Genomic DNA, 14,903 nt, shown 5'->3' with positions numbered 1-14,903 from the left:
TGGATTAATTAAAGCAAACAAAAACAACACATTTAAGACAGTGGAGTCAACACCCAATTTTCTTTACTGTGTGCAGAGTGACGGTGCTTCCCCAGCACAGCCTCAGCATCTCAAAGCTGAAAGAGGCACGGGAGAGGTTTTGCTGCATAGCTCCTTGTGGTAGAACTTGAATCCCCGTCTCCTGACACCCCCCACCCTTCTGGCCAATGTTCTTTCTACAACTTTTGCTGCTGCCAGGCTGATCTTGAGTTTTGAATGTCAGGAGATGGTTATGTAAGATGAAGGTGCATTCATTCTTTCAGCAGTTATGAAGGAGTGCCCCCAATTCCTTCTATATGTACTTGGTGTTTGCTCTGCACCAGGCACTAGGTTATGCACTGAGGGTAGAATGGGGGTTCGGAGCAGGAGTCGGGGGATGTGGTCGGGGAGGTGCGCTATAAAATACAGAGGAACTGTCCTCACAGAGTTCACAGTTTGGTAGAGACAGCTTGTTTAGCAACAGCGTAAATATACTCACCAATCCATACCCTGAGGGAGACTTTTTTCCTGAGCTTATGGGGAGGGGGTGGGGCGGTCAGGTGAGCTTCCCTGGGGAAATAGATAAGCAGTAGTGAACTTGGAAGAAGGTGGCTGGGGTGAGGCCAAGTTGTTCTGGGCAGAAGGGATGTCTAACGGCATGGTGTGTTCTAGGAAGGAAAGGAGGCCAGGATGGTGGGAGGCTGGACAGGCTAGTCTCATAGGGCCTTGGGAGTCCCTTGTGGCTTCTGTCCTACCCTCCACCTACATTTAGTGCCCTGATAACCAGGCTGGAAGCAGCAGGTTCTACTGTAGCCTTTTCTCTGGGATGCCTGCTCGATTATTCCTGCTTCTGATGGAGGGCACTGGTGGGGGCACAGAACACTCGGGGCTCCTCTACACAGATTTCCTCAAAACCCCTGTGAATAGCCTGATGGAAGGATGCTCATTGTTTCCCTGCTTTACACTGATACAGAGCATCTCCAGAGGGCCCACGTTAGTGGTCCAGGTCCGTCTTCCCCAGAGACTGTGTGTCCCTGTTGTTAGCACTGTCCTCAGGCTTCTCGGGAACCTACCTCCGAGTCCCTGTAGGAGACACAAGAAGTCAGTCCCCTCAAGATGAGCTAGAATGTAAGACACCAGCTTTGGTTCTTTATAACTCAATCTTGTGTTTGACTTTACATGGCATGGCCCACCTTGTTCACCCAACTCAGTCCCAGACCACTTTCTGGAATCTGCATATTTCATCCACACTTCAAAGCACAAAGATTGAGACTGTGGGGGGTTGTTCAAAAGAAGGTACAAGAGCTTATGTAAGAAGGAAAGGCATGGATTGCTCTTGTTACTTGGGTGAGGCAGATACTATTCAGAGTATGACATCTGTATTTTAGTTTCTAGAAGAAGTTTAATGTGGTCTGGAAAATGGGAACCTTACTTTCCCCCATAATTTCGTGTTTTTCAGCTTCATGTATTTAAATTTGCTTTGACACATTAGGTGAGGTTCAAAATGGAATTATGTCTTTGGAATTGGGCTGTGTGGGCTTCGTTAGAGGACAGAGGAACTGTGTGAACAGAGAAAGTAGATGAGGAGGAACAACTGGGTTTCAGTGGGGAGACAGAATTGATACAGCAAAGGAATCAGATCGGTCGGGCATCCTGTACCCTCTCCACAATCGTAGAGCCGTGATTCCCTCTGTGGACCTTGGGCACTGGTGTCAGGACCGCTTGAGCAATGGCTTAAGAAATGCTCAGCAGAAATGTCTCATGTTGCCTCTGAGGATGTGTCATTCCTTAGGTTTTGATTTCCCTTTTTAAGGGAAAAAAAAAAGTATCTGTAAAGTTTGACCGGTATCGTTGATGTATGCCAAATCCACTGCCTGCAGAATTTTGCCTTAAATAACTCCATAACCACTGAGTAAAAGTATGCATAATTGGGAAAACACGGACTGCTGAGTGAATTATTTGGAAACTCATATGTTCTTAATTGTGCATATCTTTTTTTAAAATGAAATTTTAAAAGGATTCTCTTCTAAATGAGATGTGAATGACTCTTGAAAGGCTGAAAAGAAGACTAAATTTACCAAATGAGCCTTTCTTTGCTCTCTGTTTAATCAAACCCAAAGTCAAATATTTCAGTGTAACTGTGAAGCCTGAGGCTGCCCTGGGTGATCTTAGGAGCTCCAGAGGCTTGGCCTCAGGACAGTGGTGTAACAGACATACGCCTTCGTTCTCCGAATAAATAATTTACCTTTTGAAAAGTTAGTGCATTTTAATTAGTGCATGGAACCTGTGTGCCAAGACTGACATAGGAAAAGACTTGTTAGGAACTCTCTGAAATGGCAGAGAGCCACCCCTGACAGGGGTTTCTTACCCTTTTCTTCACCTGTGAGTAGCTCAGGGCTTCGAGAGCACAGATAACGTCCGGTGTCCCAGAGGTAAAGGAAACCCCAAAGATTAACCGTGGATGTAGTGGGTCACAGCTGCGGTGTTGGTCTCTAATATTACTTAACCACCCCTTTTTGTCCTGTATCTCATAAGAGCACAGAGTAAGATGTTTGGGGACTCCCCACCCGTTCAGCCTATCAGTCTCCCTCTAGACAAACAAGTACATTCTCTGTTCCAAGACAAGGATAAATCTGACAGCAAAACCTCTCCCAGCCTTTTCCACTTACCCTTCTTGGACTTGCTTCTCTCTCCTGGCGGCACAGAAGCTCGAAACTCAGTGACTTTTAAAGCTCCAGAGCCAACCATAGCACTTGTCATGTGCCCAAAACATCATTGTCATGTTCATTTCACTGAGGAGGCCAACCTCGGGACTGGCTCCCCTTCCTTCCACCAACAATGACTTGCATCATTACTGGGTCAAACATCCTGCTTTTTTTTTTTTTTAAGATTTATTTATTTATTTGAAAGAGAGAGAGAATGAGAGAGACAGAGAGCACATGAGAGGGGGGAGGGTCAGAGGGAGAAGCAGACTCCCCGCCGAGCAGGGAGCCCGATGCGGGACTCCATCCCGGGACTCCAGGATCATGACCTGAGCCGAAGGCAGTCGCTTAACCAACTGAGCCACCCAGGCGCCCAAACATCCTGCTTTTTCATACGGAGTCCAGTGATAAGAATTAGGTTAAGTTTGAATTTTGCTCTGTAAGTGTTTTGCTGCTCCAGTTTCTCCCTCTTGAGCTGTGGGACTGGCGGGGTGAGAGCAGGATGAGAGAGGAACCCATCCACATGGAGCCATGCAGCCTGATGCCCTAAGGAACATATGCTCTCTACGTGGCTTATTTGCCCGATATGCTCCTTCTGATGCCATCAGCCACGTGAGTCAATGCTGTGAATTGTATTATTTTGAAAAGTTATTGGAAAATGCGGACGTTCAGAAAAAAATATGAATAGCAGCGCTGTATGCATTTGTTACAAAATAACACTCAAACCCTGCCACAGAGTAAGTGCTCAATAGTTTGGGAATCTGTCTTATTACACAGAAATTAAACAAGCTTCTCTTTCAAAAAAAAAATGTTTTCTTCCAATTTCAGGTATTATTTTAAAGTTCAAGCCAAAAATCCACATGGCTACGGACCCATCAGTCCTTCAGTCTCATTTGTTACAGAATCAGGTATCTGCGACTTCACATTCTCATTTTTTTCCTTTTCTCAAAGACAAATAATTTGGAATCATGACTACAATAGAATAAAAACTGAAGAAGTCAAGTCCTTATTTTTCTATTTAGTGAGTTCATATGGGGTATCACTTTATAAAATAAACATCGTTTCCTTTGTGCTGTGTTAAAAATCTGGATAATAAAATTAAAAAAGTAATCTTCATTGGAACTGCCTGGGAAGTGGAAAGGTCACATTCCAATGAAAGGAAAAAATCTAGTTTTCAACCATGTGGGAAAGATAAGTTTGAATCTGTCTGTAGAAAATTTAGTTGCAGAGCTAATTTTGTTAAATTAAAAACAGCTGAAGAGAATAAATGTCATGTGGCCTGAGAGGCATTTGCTTCTTCCAATTAGTCAGGTCTCCAAGATGGTTCTTTCACTAGGAGACAAAGATGTCCTAATACGGAGAGTTTAATTAGAATACTACCCAATCTTATAAGCAGTGTTACTCGGAGGATGGCCCTGCTCTGGGGGATGCTGGTGTACAGAGCTCTCCAGCCCTCTGTAAGATGCTCTTGTGGTCATGGTCCGACCAGTATGCCCAGAGCTGGCCATGGCGACAGTCCTGGGTGAACAGCCTTTCCACACAGGAAACCACACTGGGAGCTGGTCCCTATACCTCTAAGCCAGGCCACCTTCAGAGGTCGGACTGAACCAGCTGTGCATTAACCTTGCTCTAGCTTCTATTTGGTTAGATTATTTCCACATATAGCTTGATCCCAGAACACTGATCATTGGAAGATATTTTTAAGTGTGATGCTTTGAAATCTACCGAATCACAATAAGTGGAAAAAAAATAAAATCTTTTGTGAGGATATGCTTCATATTGGAAATGTTGGCAAAGGACCTCAAAAGTGTTTTCATTTAAAAAATGTGTTCCTCATTAGTAATTAAGAAAGAGTCAAAGAAAACCATTTTCAAGGGTTAATTTGTTAAAGTAGGGGACGGGTCTATGTTCATGGCTACATTTCCTAAAAAGAGAATGGACCTTTGGCGACTATCAGAATTAACATGATAAAAGACTGTAGAAAAAAAAAATTCAAATCTAGAAAGCTTTAAGAAATTGGCCCCAAATCTGAGAATAGAAATATAAATGTAATTTCTGAGACCGCAGTATAAATTGAAAAAGACAGCTCTCTGCTATCCCCCTCCCAAGGAGAGCCCCACCATGCTCCCACCTTATCCTTTTGTGGCCTCCAAAGGGTGGGTGACAGCATTCCAGGGCCCCCCATGCAGACCTCTTTTACCATAAGCTCCCTGGAGATCCTCATGCCTCTGACAATTGACAGTTGTCAAAAATTGACAATTTGACAATTACTTGAAATTTGACAGTTATTTGCTCTGGCCATCTTCACTTTATTCAGTCGGTTTGTTCAAGTTTCTCCTTCACTTTTCACAATGCTGCTGTTGTGCAACAGGAAAATTATCAGGTAATTGCCAAACATAAAAATACACGAAGTAAATGCGTATGTCAGCACAGGCTGCAGCATGGGGTCAACTTTCCATGTTGTTTGTGTTGTGCTGTTGTTCCATATGTCCCCCTCTCCTCCAGCCTGGAGCATTTGAGATTTTTTCAGCAGACTATTGAAACTTAAGAGCAGGAGAGCAAAATGAGCGTTTACACTCACAGCTAACAGTAGGTCGCTCTTCTGTGGGAGTGAATGAATGGTCTGTACAAAGGAGCAGCTCAAGGGAGATTTGGGGTGATGGAAATATTCTGTATCCTGATTGTAGTAGGGTTCTGTGAATCAGTGCATGTGTTGAAACTCACAGGATATTTACCATAAAAGAGTAGTTTTACTCCATGATAATTTTTCAAAAAAAAGAGAATTATTTTATAAAAGTGAACTTTTTCTAAAACAGAATTCCTTAAAAGCTAGTTCCATATTTTCTTTTTTTAAAGATTTATTTATTTATTTATTTATTTATTTAAAAAATGTATTATGTTATGTTAGTCACCATACAATACATCATTAGTTTTTGATGTGGTGATCCACGATCCATTGTTTTCATATAACACCCAGTGCTCCATGCAGTACGTACCCTACTTAATACCCATCACCAGGCTAACCAATCCCCCTCCCCTCTAGAACCCTCAGTTTGTTTCTCAGAGTCCATAGTCTCTCATGGTTCGTCTCTCCCTCCGATGTCCCCCCTTCATTTTTCCCTTCCTTCTCCTAATGTCCTCCATGTTATTCCTGATGTTCCACAAATAAGTGAAACCATATGATAATTGACTTTCTCTGCTTGACTTATTTCACTTAGCATCATCTCCTCCAGTCCCATCCATGTTGATGTAAAAGTTGGGTATTCATCCTTTCTGATGGCGGAGTAATATTCCATTGTATATATGGACCACATCTTCTTTATCCATTCATCTGTTGAAGGGCATCTTGGATCTTTCCACAGTTTGGCTATTGTAGACATTGCTGTCATGAACATTGGGGTGCATATGGCCCTTCTTTTCACTACATCTGTAGTGTCTTTGGGGTAAATACCCAGGAGTGCAATTGCTGGGTCATAGGGTAGCTCTATTTTTAAATTCTTGAGGAACCGCCACATTGTTTATTTTTAGAGAGAGAGAGAGAAAGAGAGTTGGGGGTAGGGGCAGAGGAAGAGGGAGGGAGAGACTCTCAAGCAGTCTCCTCGCTGAGCCCTGAGATCACGACCTGAGCCAAAACCAAAAGTCAGATGTTTCACCAACTCTGCCACCCAGGTGCTGCCATATTTTCTTAAGTGGCATTACTTGGGCCAAGATATAGAGATGTTTTACATACAGCTTTTCTGAGATGCAAGTGGTATACAGTAAGCTGCACGTAAGTGTACAACTCAGTGGGTTTTAAAGTATGTTTACCCCCTTGAATCCATCACCACAATCACACTAGTGAACATCGTTGTTACCCCTACATGCTCACTGCTGCTATGCAACCCAGCTCCCCTGCTGGGTTGTGGGCATCTTTTCCCCTGTTAACAGGGAACTACTCATCTGCTGTCTGTCACTTTAGTTTGTACTTTCTAGAATTTTATATAAATGAAACCATACAGTCTGAACTCTTTTGTCTGGCTTCTTTCCCTCAGCAAAATCATTTTGAGATCCATCCATCTTTTGTCTTATAAATAGTTCATTCTCTTTAATTACTTTAGCAGTATTTCATCATATGGCTGTGCCATAACTTACCCATTCACTTATTCATGGACATTTGAGCTGCTTCTACTTTTTGGCTATGACAAATAAAACTGCTATGAACATTCATGTATAAGTGTTTGCATGGACATGTGTTTTAATGCCTCGTGGGTAAATACTTAGGAGTGGAATGGATAGATCATGGAGTAGGTATATGTTTACCTTTTTAAGAAACTACCAAACTGTTTTCTCAAGATAGACACATCTTTAAAAATGACGAGTATTGAATTATTCTGTTATACCCCAAATCAAAATCTTCCTATATTGACCCACAATGTCTGTATAAATATCAAGGCAGTTTAGCTAGAAAAGGATACTTTTCAAAAGGAAATGCTTAGAAATTAAAAACTAAGGAAAACTTTGGCATCGCTTGAATAAACTATATTTGTATCTATTCCGGGGAGCTCATTGGTTAGTGCTCTCTGCCACGATAAACATTTCAACAATTGCATGGTTGTGAAATAGGATAGTGAAGTCAATTATTTCTTTCTCATTTTACAGACAATCCTCTGCTTGTTGTGAGGCCACCAGGTAAGTTTCTCTTCTTGACAAACTTGACATTCTACTAATCAAGTGGGATAGTGAATATGAGATTGCTATGATTGCTCACAGGTAGAAATGCTAGACCGTTTTTGCATTTTTATGATTTTCTGATAACTTCTTTGGTTTCCTTGCCCCCTTTATCTTGATCTAGGGAAAAGAATGGTCTGGAAATTTTTTGTAGGACCCTAGCAGCCAATATCTGTAAAAGAAAATATTATAGGGTGGCCAATATCTATAAAATAGATAACTTTATTTACTTAATCCCTTTAAATATTTTAAATGGCTGAAAAGGTAGCAAAATGCATTAAATGTACAACAAATTTTTACTTTGTTTTCAAACAAACTGTGAAAGCCCTATTTCTTAAGTTCAAGAGAGGTCTTAGGAGGGCTGAGAACAGTGAAAGTCTATGCTGAGGGACTTCTGGAGGGGACAGGTAGGGTAGCATATCCAAAAAGATCAAATATGCCATTATATCTTATTTTCCTTGAAGCTTAAAGGCTTTTTCTTACTTCAAGAATCCCTTATAGAAATGCAAATACTTTAAATATGTTCAGGTAAAAGGAGCTCCTCAGTTGTACTTCGGTGCCAAGAAAGAAGGGGAATGAGAGAAAGAGTGCCCACTGGGGAGGTAGGAAAAGCCCTGAGAGGAGGGAAAGGGCCAAAGAATAAGTCAAATTCTCTGATACTTTGTGTGAGAATAGACATCGTGGAATGCCATGGTTAAGAGAGTGTGTCTTGTGTTGTCAAGGTGGTGAGCCCATCTGGATCCCATTTGCTTTCAAACATGACCCTAGCTACACCGACTGCCATGGCCGGCAGTATGTGAAGCGGACGTGGTATAGAAAATTCGTGGGAGTTGTTCTTTGTAATTCACTGCGGTATAAGATCTACCTTAGTGACAATCTGAAAGGTAGGTCTTTGAGAATGGTGTGGTATGAGAAGGTACGGAAATTTTTTTATTTTATCAGGTACTAATTTGACATTTATCAGGTACTAACTTGACGTATTTTACCAGGTACTAACTTGACATAGCAGGTGCATCAGAATGTATTTGAGCTGTGGACCCATCATGTCTCACTGTGACTTGAACACAAATCAGTTTTTCAGGCTCCACTTTGGAGTTACTAGTTTTTACTTTGACACCGAGAAATATATATCTATAACTTTTAAAAATCCACTACATTTTAGAAACGAGGCCCAAAATTCTGTTGGAAATGTAAGGGCCAATTTTCTTTGCCATTAATTCAATAATATTAGGTATGAGTGTAAGCTAGAAGCATCAAGGAAACCACCCCCCACTCCTGTCCTTGCCATTGCCATATCTTTATGAAGAAAAAATTGTAGATGGTGAAACATACCTCAGTATTACTTGTTCTGTGTCTGAATAAAAATTACATTGTTTTCATTATGGTAGGGGATTGAAACAAAGAATACCACAAGCACCTTGAACTACTAACATTTCAAAACGCCATTTCTACCCAGCTGGCTTTGATTCTGCCACCTACACAAATCTGTTTTTTATTTTTAAACTTGCACACTTTTAATTTTTTAGTACATACATTTTTAAAACTTTTCCTCAGCTGCTATAGGTTTTTTTTTTTCTTCTTCCTAGTGGCGATCATTTAAAGACAATGTCAAAACAAAGTCTTTCCTACCATTCTCCACTCTGGCAGTTTCTCAGTGTATATGCCTCTCCCAACACCTACGGTCTGTTTCTGAGCTTTCTTTTCTCTCCTATCACTGAGTTTGCTCTCCCCTGCGTCAGAACTCCTGGCAGAAATTACACAGCCAGCTCCAGTGTCCCAGGGACGATAGAAACAACTGCCCTACTGTGCAGCTGTGGTTCAGGACCATGGACAGCAGCTCATGCAGAGACAACACACACTACTTCTAGTTATGTATGAAAATAGGTTCTTGTATTTTTTACAGATCTTCATGCCCTTTGTAATTATTTCATAATATATTCCTATCACAGTTTCAACTATTCCTTTTTTAAAACCAAGGAGTAGGGGCGCCTGGGTGCCTCAGTCGTTAAGCATCTGCCTTCGGCTCAGGTCACGATCCCAGGATTGAGCCCCAGATAGGCTCCCTGCTCGATGGAAAGCCTGCTTCTCTCTCTCCCGCTCCCCCTGCTTGTGCTCCTGCTCTTGCTGTCTCTCTCTCTGTGTCAAATAAATAAATAAAATCTTTTAAAAAATAAATAAATAAATAAAACCAAGGAGTAAAAAGGCCTACCATTTATAAGCTGAGACTGCCTATAATATTAATAGTTTCCATTTATTGAGGACTTCTTAAGTATTTACCATACATGATCTTGCTGAATTCTTACAACACTGTGGCGTTGGTGCCATTATCACTATTTTTTCAACAGGGAAAGTCTGACACACCAAGTTTCAGTACCCAGTTCGAATGGTCTCCAAAGCTTGTGCAAAATCTTAAAACAGGTGTACATTTTTGACCAGTCACTAACCCATGATATTCCCTTATGCAGACACATTCTACAGCATTGGGGACAGCTGGGGAAGAGGTGAAGATCATTGCCAGTTTGTGGATTCACACCTTGATGGAAGAACAGGGCCTCAGTCCTATGTAGAAGCTCTCCCTACCATTCAAGGTAATTCAAACAAAGGCCTGATTATACTACCCTGGGGGTCGGGAGAGGAGAGCTAATATAAGGAGAAAGTCACTATAGCTCTCCCTTTTGTTTATCTTTTAAAGATGGTTGTGGGCAGCATTTTGGATCATATAAATAAGGAACCAACAAAATATTCCAACCATGTGCTGGAATTGTGTGAACCTAGGAAAGGCAGGGATACGAAGGAATATAAGACGTTGTCCTTACACTCAGAAAAATCTCTTCTCTGCTCCATAACTGGGAAGAGAAAATAGATATGTGAAAGGTAACTGGGAGTAAACAACTTAAAATACAGCTAATGATAGGAGTTATGTCACATAGTTGTCCTATTGTTAGGTAATTGTGCAGATTGTAGTCACTATCTGAGTTCGAGGAAGGCAGGCTACTTGAGGCTGTCAAGAAAGAAGTGGAGTCTGGACTGAGTCATTAAGAAACCTAGACGTGCAAAGGATAGAGTCTTTTGGGCAGAGGACAGCACGAACATGGGTGCAGAGAAGGAAAGGTAAACAAACATACAAACCAACCATAGCTTATCATAGACTTCAGGAGGTAACATAACACCTATTTCATTAGGGTATCACAGGGTGACAACAAATACATTAATCTCAAAGTTTAACAACTTGCAATATGCTACTAACTCCCTCAACTGCCAAAACAAAAAAATGAACAGAACAACTGAATGAAGTCCAACACTGTTTCCATTATGCACTCAACTCCTAGTGATCTGGCAATATCAAGACATGAGATGTCCTATCAACTTTTTTAATTTGGAAAAAAATTGACATAGGCTGGTAAACACAGATTACCTATTTTCAAAGAATTAAGATAGAGTAAAATACACAGAACAGAAAAGTAATTGTATTAGTCAGAGTTCTCCAGAAAAACAGAACCAAAGGGAGAGAGAGATTGAGAGAGAGGTGTCTTAAGGAGTTGGCTCATATGATTATAGAGGCGGGCAAGTCCAAAATCTGCAGAGCAGGCCAATAAGCTGGAGACCCAAGGAAGAGTTCGGGTTGCAACTAGAGTCTGAAGGCAGTCTACTGGCAGAATGCCCACTTTGTCAGAGAGGGTGATCTTTTCCTATGGGGTCCTTCAACTGATTGGATGAGGCCCACCCACATTATAGAGAGTAGCTTACTCTACTCAAAAGTCCGATGATTTAAAGGTTAATCTCATCTAAAAATATTTTTCAGAAACATCTAGAATAATATTTGACCAAATATCTGGGTACCACAGCCTAGCCCCATTGACACATAAAACTAACCATCACAATCAGTATACAAAATATACCACATTTCTTAATTTTTTCAGGATCTTGCATTGACCCAAGGTTACTATGCATGATTTATATTTTACTGTGTTTCTGTGACTGTGGTCGTGATTTTGGTTCTGAGCGGAGGTGCTGCCTAGTCAGCATGCTCACTGGTAGGATGGCGTGTATCCTTTCATCTGGCAAGAGTAAACAGGGCCAGAGAGGAGTTGCCAAAAAAATTTTTTGAACAGGTTGGGGCCTCCCTTTTACTTTAAGGGAGAACTGCTCAAAAATGCTATAGCATTCTTTCCTTTGAGAGATTTCCCTGAAAGACCTAAAAGCCTACCACAGACTTCAAGAATTAAACCAGGAGGCTTGAGGTTCTAGGCGACTTGCAAGGCCGTAAGTGCTGTGAGGAGCAGGTGGAGGTCTTGCTGACAGTTCTTGGCCCTGCAGCGAGTCTCCCTAGCGAGTGGCTCCAATGATCTTCTTTTGTGGAGAGAGAGAATTAGGGCACTAATGAACACGCTTTCCCACCTGTGTCACACACGTGTGGGGACTGGATTATCCCCCCAAATCATGCCTGGGATAAACCCCAGGGATTATTGTGACCCCCACATAAAAATTGTAGTGTTTATTTGGAAGTAACATTTGTTGTAACAACAGTTTATCAGAGGTCTTCTGTCTGAATGGAGGTTCTAAGGATGAGAACTTTTTCTGTTGGTTTGGGCGCTTTTGATGCTACAATTGTAACACCAGTTCCAAGTGTGGCTTTTTCCCCCACACCAGTAGCGATTCTTGGACACCAGCTGGGTGTCTTACAATTCAAGTCTGTTCTGACACTATGTACCCAGAGGTGCCATCAGATCGCACAGGTTAAGGGCTCAGTCCCACAAGACTGACACCCTCCCCCGACCAACTTCTGGTGCCTGTCACAAGTCCAGAGTGCCATCTGAGCATCTGACCTCTTGGCTACATATTGGAGGTTCCTACTGCCCCCTTCTTGGGTTTGATTAATTTGCAAGAGCAGCTCACAGGACTCAGAGAAACATTTTACTTACTAGGCTACCTACCAGTTTATTATAAAAGTATACAATTTGGGGGATGCCAGATGGAGGAGATGCATAGGGCACAGTGTGGGGAAAGGAAACAGAGTGTCCGTGTCCTCTTGGGAGTGCCACCCTCCCAGCATCTGCATATGTTCACCAACCCAGAACTTTCAGAACCTGGTTCTTTTGGGTTTTTGTGGAGGCATGATTGAATAAATCATTGTCCCTTCATGATTGAACTTAATCTCCAGCCCCTTTCCCCTCTGCAGAGGCCAGCAGGTGGGACTGAAAGTCTCACCCTCTAATCCCATGGCGGGCCTCTCTGGTGAGTAGTTCCATCCGTAGATGCTTTCTGAAAGTAATCCCATCAGCATAAACAGGTGTGTTAGGAATATTGAGATACTTTTACCACTCTTATCACTTAGGAAATCCTAAGGTTTTAGGAGTTGTATGCCAGGAACAGGGATAAAGACCAAATATAGATTTCTTATTACCAATCACAGTATCACAGATGCATTTTCTTTCCCTCCCTTTCCATTTACTCTTCTAGGCTACTTCCGCCAGTATCGCCAGGAGCCGGTCAGCTTCGGCAACATTGGTTTTGGAACCCCCTACTACTACGTGGGCTGGTATGAGTGTGGGGTCTCCATTCCAGGGAAGTGGTAACCACGATCAAGATCATGCTGAGAGCTCACCCATCCAGCCCCCTTGACTAACTTGCACTAGGGACTGTGAGCAGGAAAAGACAGTGTCCCAAGCCCCATCGACCCTGGGTGCCGGCAAGGCCACGTGATGGACACTGGACATCTCAGGCATCTCCAGTCTGGAACGCGGTCCTACTTCTTGGCCTGGACTACACACAGAATTCAATGTTGCTGTTAACTTTTGCTTCTCCACATGTTTTGATTATAATAGCACCTGCCAGAGACAGCAGAAACACACAGCTGCAGGGCATGCCCACTGACTCACTGCAGTCTTCACACTTTATAGGCACAAAATTCAGACATGTCGGTGTCTCCAGGGAACAGCATAAACATGCTGGGCTTGCTTCATGGAATACTACACGCTTTCTCTTTTCTCACTGGACTCTTCCAAAAGTAGCCGAATTTAAGCTTCAGATATCTCACTGTGCAGTAGAACTGAGTTACTAAAAACACCACCAAAGGAAATATATCCTACTTAAGATTTATCCCGTGGGTGTACCCACTGCTAGATCAAATGTATCAAATTATATTTGTAAATTCTCAATTTTGATATATATATGTATATAGGCATATACATATCCTCACTTGTCTGCAAGAACATTGATTAAAGTTGCTACATTTGTACTTGTTCACTAGATAAATGCGTGTGGGACTTTTTGGAGCAAAGATGCTGTTAATGAACGTCTTTTAGAAGTGTCCAAAGGACCTGTGCTCTGCGTAATGAGAACAACAGAGTGAACGCTGCTGGACTCTGGGAATGATGGGGAGCTGACGGTGACAGCAACTGAAACCAGTGACCTAGATGCAGACCGAGCGCTTTCTAACTAAGGAGACAATCTGTCCAGACCTGGGTGAAAACTACAGCTTGCCCCTATGGGGACATATCCAGTATGTTTTCAATATAATCAAGACTTTAGATCCCAAGTGATTTAAAAATCCAGTTTAAAAAAAATACTTTCCCCTTTCATGCCTGAGTATCTCCTCAAAATACGAGCCTCATCCCTTTGGACGGCAACACGAGAACATCTATTTAAAGACCCGTTATTCTAATTCTTTTTCAAACATGGTGGCCTTCCCATGTGCTCGGCTATCCCGTGTCCTCAGGCAGCTCCGTGGCATGAAGGTTTTGTCTTCTTTCATAAAGGTTTCAGCCCACGAGAAGCAGGGGTGTGGGGAAAGGAGCTAGAAGCGTACACTTTACTGGGGCCCCCCAGGCCACTGTGGAATGATTTAGTGGCAGAATGCAGTCCAGCCTCCTGGAATCAATTCCTTTCAGTGCCAGTACTGTGTTGAGGGGCAACCTGATGTATCTGGTGGGTTCAAAAGGAAAACTTACAAGGAAACTTGGCAGGGTCCTTTCCATGGGGCTGTGAAAGCTGATGTTCTCCTTAGATTCCACGATCCCCTTTCCACAATAAACAACAGTAAAGAAAATGCAGCATTCTGACAGCCTGGGAAGATACTAGAATTCCTTAGGGAGCAGATTAGATACCCAGTTCATATGTCACTCACAGTTTAGTTTGCAAAACAGGATGGGAACTTCTAAGTAGCTTTTAGGGCTCTTGTCCATGAAAAGGGGATTATTAAAAAAAAAAAAAGGATGTCTAAAAACCTTATTTTTCAGAAAGATAACATTCAAACATACTTCACAAGCAAAAGATATGGTCTTTAAATATAGTGACTTTCCCCGATAAACACATAAGTTTCTTCCTTCATTACTCCCACCCACCCCTCCGAACTTCTGTCTGGTTTCAGCCTCCACTCGCCTGCTATCAGAGACCAGAGAAAGATGCCAAAATGAGGCCCCTGTTGGGAGAACACGAGCAGATTGCACATTTCCTGAAATTTTCTCCTCGGGTATA

The 14,903-nt window shown here is 42.2% G+C and overlaps 1 protein-coding gene across 1 annotated transcript in view; it reads left to right on the top strand.

Moving 5' to 3' along the window:
• Positions 1–13,989, top strand: part of FNDC1 (fibronectin type III domain containing 1) — a 101,183-nt gene extending 87,194 nt beyond the window's left edge. The window contains exons 19-23 of the mRNA XM_027603122.2: positions 3,549–3,628; positions 7,359–7,388; positions 8,150–8,311; positions 9,893–10,015; positions 12,888–13,989. Of these exons, the coding sequence (XP_027458923.2) occupies positions 3,549–3,628; positions 7,359–7,388; positions 8,150–8,311; positions 9,893–10,015; positions 12,888–13,003 (511 nt within the window). The 3' untranslated portion in view covers positions 13,004–13,989. The remainder of the gene's footprint in view (positions 1–3,548; positions 3,629–7,358; positions 7,389–8,149; positions 8,312–9,892; positions 10,016–12,887) is intronic.
• Positions 13,990–14,903: the final 914 nt, after the last annotated feature.

The sequence above is a fragment of the Zalophus californianus genome, chromosome 7 (assembly GCF_009762305.2).
Source record: "Zalophus californianus isolate mZalCal1 chromosome 7, mZalCal1.pri.v2, whole genome shotgun sequence".
Taxonomy (NCBI): domain Eukaryota; kingdom Metazoa; phylum Chordata; class Mammalia; order Carnivora; family Otariidae; genus Zalophus; species Zalophus californianus.
This window is presented reverse-complemented; position numbering and strand designations above follow the sequence as displayed.